General features: G+C 36.3%; 2 protein-coding genes across 3 annotated transcripts in view; one reads left to right on the top strand and one right to left on the bottom strand.

Annotated features, from left to right (window-relative positions):
- Positions 1-4194: 4194 nt before the first annotated feature.
- On the top strand, positions 4195-7102 carry aanat2 (arylalkylamine N-acetyltransferase 2). The gene is made up of 3 exons (XM_059559293.1): positions 4195-4720; positions 5863-6017; positions 6106-7102. Exons 1-3 carry the CDS (start codon positions 4555-4557, stop codon positions 6409-6411), a joined length of 627 nt encoding a protein of 208 aa, XP_059415276.1. The 5' UTR covers positions 4195-4554; the 3' UTR covers positions 6412-7102.
- A 938-nt stretch (positions 7103-8040) lies between these two features.
- rhbdf1a (rhomboid 5 homolog 1a (Drosophila)) overlaps positions 8041-9990 on the bottom strand; it is a 51403-nt gene continuing 49453 nt past the window's right edge. For both annotated transcript variants that reach the window (XM_059559252.1, XM_059559253.1), the window contains one exon: positions 8041-9098. In XM_059559252.1, the coding sequence (XP_059415235.1) occupies positions 8679-9098 (420 nt within the window). In that variant the 3' untranslated portion in view covers positions 8041-8678. The remainder of the gene's footprint in view (positions 9099-9990) is intronic.

Here is a 9990-nt window from a genome sequence, read left to right as displayed (position 1 = left end):
TGCTTATGAATATTGTAATATGATTTTTAAATACTTAAAAATGTGAAGGCATTCCTTTCATGTGTTGGTTCGGATGTTATTAAACCTTTTTGGAGTGAAGACTTTGTGAATATTTGACAGCCTGGTTGTATTTCTTCACAGCTGGACCCTGTATTTCCAAGAAAGAAAGAAAAAAGCTCAATGAACAAGTCACAAGAAGCATGAAATCTCATTGTTTTCAAACATGCAGATCTGCAGTGTCTTGTAGGATTATGCATATGCAGGTTTAGGTGCCTTTAAAGAACAAAGCAAGTGTTGCTACAGCTTTTGCTCCTAGCTGTGCTGTTCTTGTGCTCATCGGCTGTAACCTTTAGCCTTGACTATGTTTATGCTTTAGATGTGTGGCTGATGTTCTTGGTTGTAATGATCATTTTAATCTGATACTCTGTAGGTTGAAAGGTATTGCTTATACAAATTTTATGCTATAATAACACGATTTATGTTGTATCTTCTGTTAATATCTATTAAGCTGCTGTGTACATGTATTTTAATCAAATGATTTAATTGCTTACAGCTCTGCATGGTAATGTCAATGTAAGATGTATCACTGCTCTGGAATATGCATATTATTTATTTCCTCAAATAATGTGCCATTTCAATTAAATATTCCACTGTGCCTTCTTGTTCCTCACTTATGCATTAAAAGGCATTTAAAGCACATTTTCAGTGATTATGAAAGCAATGTACTTTCAGAAGTAATATTTCATGCATCATAGTATATATTATTATGAAAGAACTGTTGTATATGAATTACATGAATGTTATATCCTTAATGTAAGAAGTTGAACCTTCAAGTGTTTTTTGACTTATTTTAGCAGCACTTAAGCAAAATGGGATTTTGTCACTTATAATGCCATTTCTGCATGTACTTTGCTCAGGGGCACTGAAAATAAATAAGTAGTTCAAAGCAACTAATTTAGACAAATATTCTACTGCTGCAGTGCTTTACTGTGTGCTGATACTACAGAGGCTTCAGTACTCTTCAAAACACTTTCTAAAACATTTTAATTAAAAATTACTTAATTAAAAATGTATTTTCCTAGATTTATTTATTTATTAAAACCGTACAGATCCACAAAAAGAATATCTATACATTTTTTTGGTGATTTTTCTGACCTATTGTAATAAATGCACCATATTTTATGGCAAATTCTTTGATAAAGATGTTTAATTAGAATAATGTTGGGTAATTTAGTCAAAAAATTATTAATAGATACTAATTACATATTTTTTAAGTAAATTGTTGGCATTCTGGAAAGTATGTTCATGTACTGTACATGTACTCGATGCTTGGTAGGGGATCCTTTTGCTTTAATTACTGCCTCAATTCAGCGTGCAACGAAACGGGTGCAGTGACTTTGGTTTTCAAAAAACACAATGGACCAACACCAGTAGATGACATTGCACCCAAAAGTTACATTTAATCATTTAGCAGACGATTTTATCCAAAGCAACAAAACAAATCATCACAGACTGTGGAAACTTAACACTGGACTCCAAGAAACTTGTGCTATGAGCTTCTCCACCCTTGCTCCAGACTCTAGGACCTTGGTTTCCAAATGAAATACAAAACTTGCTCTCATCTGAAAAAAGGACTTTGGACCACTGGGCAACAGTCCAGTTCTTTTTCTCAGCAAATTCCTTGGCACGTCTGTGTGTTGTGGCTCTTGATGCCTTGACCCCAGCCTCAGTCCATTCCTTGTGAATTCACTCAAATTCTTGAATTGATTTTGCTTGAAAGTCCTTATAAGGCTGTGGTTTTCTCGGTTGGTTGTGCATCTTTTTCTTCCACACTTCTTCCTTCCACTCAACTTTCTGTTAACATGCTTTGATACAGCACTCTGTGAACAGCCAGCTTTAATTAATGAACAAGTTTCACAATTTGAGTTAAATTACTGAAATAAATTAACTTTTCCTCAACATTCTAATTTATTGAGCTGCATCTGTACTTATTCCTACTTTTTAAATCCTCTATCAACCTCAATCAGCTGACACATACCATGCTGACTGAATGACACAGGTGCTTTAAAAAACATGCAAGTTAGTCATAAAATAAACCACAGACCCTGTTATCATTGTCTGAGCATGCTAGTGGATCACCACAGAAATAATCGGTCACAGTTATGGCTCAAATGACAAACAAACAGAAGAATGGAACAGTGTTTAAGTCATCTTGTGTTGGCCCTGAATGACTCATCCATTTGTCTCATAATAGCTGTTAGCCTATATTTTACTGGTCAGCAAGTGATTTATTATCTATAATCACAACTTCTGTGAAACATGATTGCTGTAATGTTAACATATATATCAACTAACTGCTTAATTATAATGCTACTAAAATATTACAATTATTAGTTTACTTTGATAAGCTGTTTCTGCATGAAAGATTGTTCACATGGGGTCTCATTTATAAAAGTGCACGTAGGCACAAAAAGTTTTCAGATTTATAAAACCAGATCCTGTGCAGAAATCCCTTTATAAATCCCAGTCAGGGGAAGATTGTGCATACGTGCATCTCCACCTGGTCTCCTCCCCGAAATAACCATATGTGGACATAACATAACATAATGTTATATGGAGTTATGTATAATGTATAATGTTATATGCATAACATAACAAATATGGAGATTTCAACGCCTAGTTTTACTATGCATAACCTCATCTGCATATCATTTAAATGGATAGTCCCATCCACGGTGCCACCAAGTTTAACACCGATACATTAAGGAAATATGATATGGGGACGATAATGCCATTCGGGCCACACACATTCATTTTTATTGCTAAAAATTATCCAGTATCCTTGTCATGTTTTAAAATAAATATAGGAAACTAACCATAAAAACAAAATGGTTTAAAGTTATTTTCAGATATATTTTAGATATAGATATATTTTACACTGGCCAAATAGTATTTCAATTGTTTTAAACAATTCATTACAAATTAAATGTATGCCGTTTTGCTGATGAACATCTTTTAGCTATTTTTAGTGGAAACAGACAGGCCCATAACTGCAGAGTAAATACAATTGTCTAATTCGGCTCGTCACTGACAAAGTATTTTAAAAGGAAACGTGCAAATCTCACCGTTTTCTCCTAGTTATATCCTTCAAACATGGTATTTTTCATGTTAGGAGATGCCTTCTCACGACATCAACACCTCCGTGCAGCTGCGGTTGTATTGTTATCATTGGTCCTGTACCAGACAATGGACCGTTCGACCTCTGAATCCAGCAGTGTCCCCCATAATATCGAAGTAAGTGCGCATCACTGATCATTGTTCTCGCTAAAATATTTCTCATAACATGTGATCTGTAGTTTAGTTTAAAGATTAATTATTGTGCACCCAGCACTCTTTGCTGTCATTAAAACATAGCATACAGGGAAAATAACCTATTGTTAATAAAATTATGTAATTATGTATTTTTGTAACATTATGTAATTTCAGTGTTTATATCCATTAAAAGTAAAATATTTAATTTAAATGTGTATATTGACAGGAAAACAGAGTTTAAAATAGTTTTTTACTTCAATACTTTTGGCATGGTTTATAATGTCCGTACAGTGCTTACATATTTACGCCAAGTTTATTTTTTATAAATCACAATATGTGCGTGGAAAATTGTGTATGCATATATTATGATGATAAATTCAAATTATAATAATATTTCATAATTTTACTATTTTGATAAAATAAATACAGCCTCTGTGAGCATTTACTTTAGCAAGCATTAAAAAATCTAAATACAACTATTAATTTTATAAAATTACAATTGGTGCCACATACTGTAAATACTTTAAAAAACACACCAACACATATGGATAGGTAAAAAAATAAAATAAAACAGTTTTACCTATACCCTGTTACATTGTGATGACTTTGATTTTGGTTAAGGATAGTTCATACCAGTTAAAACTGTATTTTTGATCAAATAAATGCAATGCATGGTAGTGTATGTTCATTATGCCTTGACAAACTGACCATAACCCTAAGATTTGTTACAGGAGTAATGATACACCACTTCTGTTCATTGGCCCTGTGGGTGTATTTATCAGCTTTGTTCTCTTTTTAAGCAAGAATGTGGTAACACCAAATACGTAACTAGCTACCGGGGCAGGCGTAAACACTCCAAAGCTTTCTTTGGCTGTACAAACAGTTTCTGGGTGAGCACTGGGAGCTGCGCTGTGAGTAGGCTATTAGCACACAGACTCTTAGGAGATTGCTACAGCTTCACCTGGCACGTGCGCACATCACTATCCCTCTAAAGACGGGACGCTTTAGCAGATCGGGGCGGGCCGGGACAAAGAGAGGGACGGGGCCCGAGGCCCGGGGGAGGGTAAAAGAGGAGGAGGTAGTGTGATAGGACTCAAACTCTTCAGACCGACATATCCACTGAGGGAAAGACAGCAGTGTCCTAAAACTCTGAAGTGAGGGAAAACTAAGAGCTGAAGAGGCTTGGTTAGTATTTCAGACCGCACTGTCCTCCAGCCATCAAAAGTGTGCGCGTGTCAGACCATGGCACCGCAGGTCATCAGCTCACCCTTCCTGAAGCCATTCTTTCTGAAGACACCGCTAAGTGTTGCCAGTCCTCGACACCAGCGACGACACACTTTACCTGCCAGTGAGTTTCGAAATCTCACCCCACAGGACGCCATTAGTGTGTTTGAGATAGAGAGAGAAGGTAAGATGTTTCACACACATGCTGGGGTTATACTGGGGTGCCACAAAAGAGATTTACTAAAATACAGTGGCAGGATTATCTATTGATTGCGCCGTCAGTGTTAATCTTTTTTTTTTTTTTTGTTAGTTGTCCTGAGTGAGTGAATATAGTTTAAGAAGGTCTTACACACTTGATCCCCGCTGAAGGCATTTCACTAGGAACTCTGCTGGTTGGGTTGCTTAATTATTTAACTTTTTTATTTATCTATCTACTTTCTTATTTTTATTTCATTTTCTATAATGTTTTGCCAATATGTGCTAAAATACACAAGCTTTTGGCGGTCAGTAAAAAATATTTTTGATAGAAAATATATTTTTTTAAATTACAGTATAGACATTTATAATATTACAAAAGATTTATATTTTAAATACATGTTGCAATTTCTAACTTTCTTATCATGAAAGAAGTCAGAAGAAATGTGATAACTGTCCACAAAAATATAGAGCAGCACAACTGTTTTCAACATTGATGATAATAAGAAATGTTTCTTGAGCAGCAAATGATATTAACAGCATATTAGATTAATAAATGATAGATCATGTGACACTAAAGACTGCAGTAATGATGCTGAAAATTAAGCTTTTCCATTCCTGAAATAAATACAATTTAAAAATATATCTTAGTTGAAAACACTTATTTTAAATTGTAATAATATTTAAAAATATTATTACAATTTAAAATAAAATAAGTCAAATAAAAATAAATAATAATAATTACAATTTTGCTTGGTGAGCAAAATAAACTTCTTTAAAAAAAATAAAAATAATTAAAATCCCCAAATGTTTGATTGAAAGGTAGTGTATGTCATACCAATAAAGCAAAATTCATTTCATTTAAGAAAGAAAAAGAAAAATGGTTTAGGCTAGTCTGGAAAATTGGGTATTGGATATTTTACAATTAGTGCCCCATAGATTACTGTAAAACATAACACACATCTGGATAGGCAACAATGGTTTTATTTATACCATGTTATATTATTTAATCCTACCTGTTAAAAAAAATTACTGCTGATCTGATTGTGATAAACCCGATCATCTGCCGATAAGCTCCTGTTTGCATTGGTATAACAGGGTTGACTCACCCATGTATTTTCCCCTCTGCAGCGTTTATCTCTGTTTCTGGTGAATGTCCACTCACCCTTGATGAGGTGCTTAGTTTCCTGGGCCAGTGTCCTGAGCTCTCGATGGGATGGTTTGAAGAGGGTCAGCTGGTGGCCTTCATCATTGGATCTGGCTGGGACAAAGAGAAACTAGAACAGGTGAGAAACATAGCTCTTTTAAGAAACCTGTTATCATGTAGATTGAGAACTTCACTTGGAGTTTACATTTAATTCTCATCTGATCCAGGAAGCCTTGAGGACACACGTCCCAGACTCTCCCACGGTTCACATCCACGTGTTGTCTGTGCACCGCCAATGTCGACAGCAGGGCAAAGGCTCCATCGTGCTTTGGCGATATCTGCAGTACCTGCGCTGTCTCCCCGGACTCCGCCGGGCCCTGCTGGTCTGTGAGGAGTTCCTGGTGCCCTTCTACCAGAAGGCTGGCTTTAAGGAGAAGGGTCCCTCAGCCGTCACTGTGGGTGCATTGACCTTCACAGAGATGGAGTATCAGCTTGGAGGCCTGGCTTATGCACGACGAAACAGCGGTTGTTAGTTTATTTAGCTCATTCAATCCTGATTCAGGACACCATGCGTAGATTCTGGACAGCTGTTGGCAATCACTGGCTCAAAGCCCTACTATCACCTGAGCAAGAACCAGAGACTTACCTATGCACTCATTTAAAGAGATCGAAGCAGTTTGGGGTATTTGAAGGTTAAAGCTGTTGGCTGTTTTTTCTCGTGTACTGCCCAATATATACTGCACACTTTACTGGTCAAAAAACAGTGGTTGTATTTAATAATGATTTGTTTTTTGTTTTTTTGGAAAACCATATTCACCATATTCATAAAAAATAAACTATTGGTTTGATCAATTAAAAAACATATTCTTTAATTTTAATAACATTTAACATTAACATTTTTCTAGTAAAAAGTAAGCCATTCAAAATGTTATGTCGGAAAAAGAATAAAATAATAATTTAAAATCTGCGAATTTTATTTTTCATAATTGTTCCCAACACTTTAGATTGCAAGTGCAAAATAAAATGTTGATTATATTGTTGTAGAATAAAATCGTCCTTATATATTACTGCATTTGTCACAATGTGCTTTGGGAATGCCACTATGTATACAGCGTATGAACTGAAGTAAACTTTAATTAGAGTGTCCATAAACGTTCTCTGTGGCATTAGTCATACTATCATGTGTATCTAATCAATAAAAATACAAATCTAACAACAAAGCTATATTTTTGTCATTTGTATTTTCTATGCACAATGGTGAGAAAGCATTTCAGTAACATTTTACAATAAAGTCAGATGCAACTGACTTATACAACTGATGTAACTGACAATACTGACAGCTACAACTTTTGATTTTAATTATGTATTAGTAAATTTTTAACATTAGCTATTTAATGCTTCTCATTTTTACTGTAGTTCATATAGTCTACAAGTGTTACCAGCAATTTGGGTTTATGGATACATTTTGTTACTATCCTTGGTACCATCTTATGTTTTGTTCCAAAACTAGTCAGAGTGGTTTAGTATAGAAATCTATTTCTGCATCAGAGTAAAAAAAAAAAAGTGAGGAAATTGGAAATAATAAAGTCACGCTGTGCGATTTAAAGACAGTTGTGAGATATGAAGTCATAATTATGAGAAATAAAGTCACCTTGCTACTTATAAAGTCACAATTGCATAATATTAAGTCACTGTGAGATATGAAGTTACAATTTTGATCTAGTCACAATTGCAAGGTGTAAAGTCGCAAATTACAAGAAAAAAGGTTACAATTGTGAGATATTAAGTCATATTGCGATATACTTATATTGCGAGATGTAACGTCACGATTATGAAAAATAATCACATCATGGGAAAAAATGGTCAATTATGGGAAATAAAGTCACTGTGAGATAAACTCATATTGCGAGGTGTAACTTGTGTAACACATTGTGAGATAAAGTCTCAATTATGGGAAATAAAGTCAGAAATTTGAGAAGTCACTGAGATGAGTTGCAATTATGAGAAATAGTCACATTGCAAGATCTAACATTGCAGTTGCGAGAAACAATGTCACAATTGTGAGATGTAATGTTTTAAAAGAAAGTTGGTGGAAATGGGCTTCCATAATTCAGTGTTAGTTTAAGGTCTAGTAGACAAGAAAAACAGACAAACTTCAGAGGTGCAGGTTGTTTTAGCTGTATTCTGTAACAAGTGAGTAAATTGGGTAGCTAAAACACTACCCTTTCATAATAAACCATTACTCCATTAGAAGTAACACACAAATAAAAGAATATCATTTGAGTGCTCAACGTGTAACGAAAATATGGCAGTAGTAGGTACATTTATCAAGGCACCAAAGGTACAGAGTTTTTCATCCCTGGATTCTGAGGTCGACTAAACAAAGACAAACCTACCCCTGACATGCTAAAACATAAAAAAGTACAACAATCAAATTGGAGAAGACGTGTTCTCCGTTTGGTGTACCAGTGCTTTTATTATGACACTGCCTTCTGAGACTGTAGTGTGAAGAAAGTTTTCGGGCGAGGATGACCCTGTTTTCATATGATTATCAGACACCCTTATCAATAGACTACATAAAACTTTAGGGTATGTTAAAAAGCTAATTTAATTCCTAAAATGGTCAAGGTGGACATCCAACTTACACTTGAGTAAAAAAACAACAACAACACAAGCATACTGTCCAAGTTCACAGAAAGGGCTTCATTTGGGGCGAGACGAAGTGCAACTGGATGAACACTGACAGATTGCAGATCAACGACCAATCGGATGCCTCTCCCCCCGAAGCCCCGCCTCTCCCTCAATGGAGGTGCGCATTGAGGTCGTACTTCTCACAGAACTTGTCGGTGAAAGGAATGCAGGTGAGCAGCTCGCACCACTCACACTTGATGGGATACACGTAGAAGAGCACCACGAGTCCCGCGAACAGGCCCAAGAACACTACCAGGAAGATGATGATCTGGCAGCGCTTGCGGTACATGTCCAGGCGGCCGAAGCTGATGTATGGGAGGAAGGCGAAGGAGAGGAAGAAGCCCGAGATGAATCCGCCGATGTGGGCGAAGTTATCAATCCAGGGCAGCAGGCCGAAGGCGAACAAAAAGAGCACCACACACAGTAGTTTAGTGAAGGCCCTCCACGGCTGAGCCAGAATCTGCCAGCTCTGAATCAGCTCCACAAACAGACAGGCCAGGATGCCGAACTGAGAGCCAGCTGGACCCACCTAGAGACGCATGGAGACAGCAAAGGAAGGTCAAGCTCAGTGCCAGAGATACATGAGTAAAACACCTTTTCCACCAAGATGGTGCTGGTTCTCTTAAAGGGATAGTTCACCAGAAAACTAAAATTCCAAACTGTTGAACTAGAATTGGTTGAACTACTAATGGCAGATGGATTATTTTAACAATCTCCTTGTTTCTGAGCCTTTATCGTATAAGGATCCTAGCTGTCTATGTGAGGAACAGAGAGCTCTTGGAATGCATCAGAAATATCTTAATCTGTGCTCTGAAGATGAACGAAGGTCTTATGGGTTTGGAACAACATGAGGGTGGTTAATTAATGACAGAATTAAAATATTTTGGGTGACCTATCTCTTTAAGCCCAAAGTATACTACACTTTTTCCATGTATGCGAAGGTAAGCGTAGAGTGCGCATGACGCAGATTTCGTCATCAGTATGGTACACGCATACTGAATGTGCACCGTCTGATATTTGTAACCGTGCATACTACGTATGCATAGGTTGCACATGAGCATTAATTGGTTTTGCAAAGAGAGCAACAACATTTTAATTGGTAATAACTTCTAGAAGAAAAACAGAGTGATGGACTAAGATTAAGCTTTCTTGAAAATGTGTCGATCGCCGGCATTAGTGCACGCTATCAAATGGAGTATACTTTGAAATACACAAAATAACTGAAGTATACTTGGTGCATTAGCCCAAGGTTTTCTTAAACTCGGGTGCACAAACCCCCTGGTGGTTCATGAACTGCAGGGGGTTTGTAAGTGGGAAAAAAAAATCACAGAAATGTACAATTAAAATAAATAAATGTAAAATAAAAACTTAAAAGATGGAATTTTCTGTCACCAATCATCAAGTGACCATTAGCCAACACA

Source organism: Carassius carassius, chromosome 1, assembly GCF_963082965.1.
Source record: "Carassius carassius chromosome 1, fCarCar2.1, whole genome shotgun sequence".
In the NCBI taxonomy this organism is placed as follows: Eukaryota; Metazoa; Chordata; class Actinopteri; order Cypriniformes; family Cyprinidae; genus Carassius; species Carassius carassius.
Note: the sequence above shows the minus strand (reverse complement) of the source record. Positions and strands in the feature narration are given on the sequence as shown.

Bases quoted from the DNA above. Each gene is read 5' to 3' on its own strand.
- aanat2 (XM_059559293.1), top strand. From the start codon at position 4,555: ATGGCACCGCAGGTCATCAGCTCACCCTTCCTGAAGCCATTCTTTCTG. The intron at 4,721-5,862 runs GTAAGATGTTTC...TCCCCTCTGCAG, and splicing joins GTTTGAGATAGAGAGAGAAG to CGTTTATCTCTGTTTCTGGT. The intron at 6,018-6,105 runs GTGAGAAACATA...CATCTGATCCAG, and splicing joins ACAAAGAGAAACTAGAACAG to GAAGCCTTGAGGACACACGT.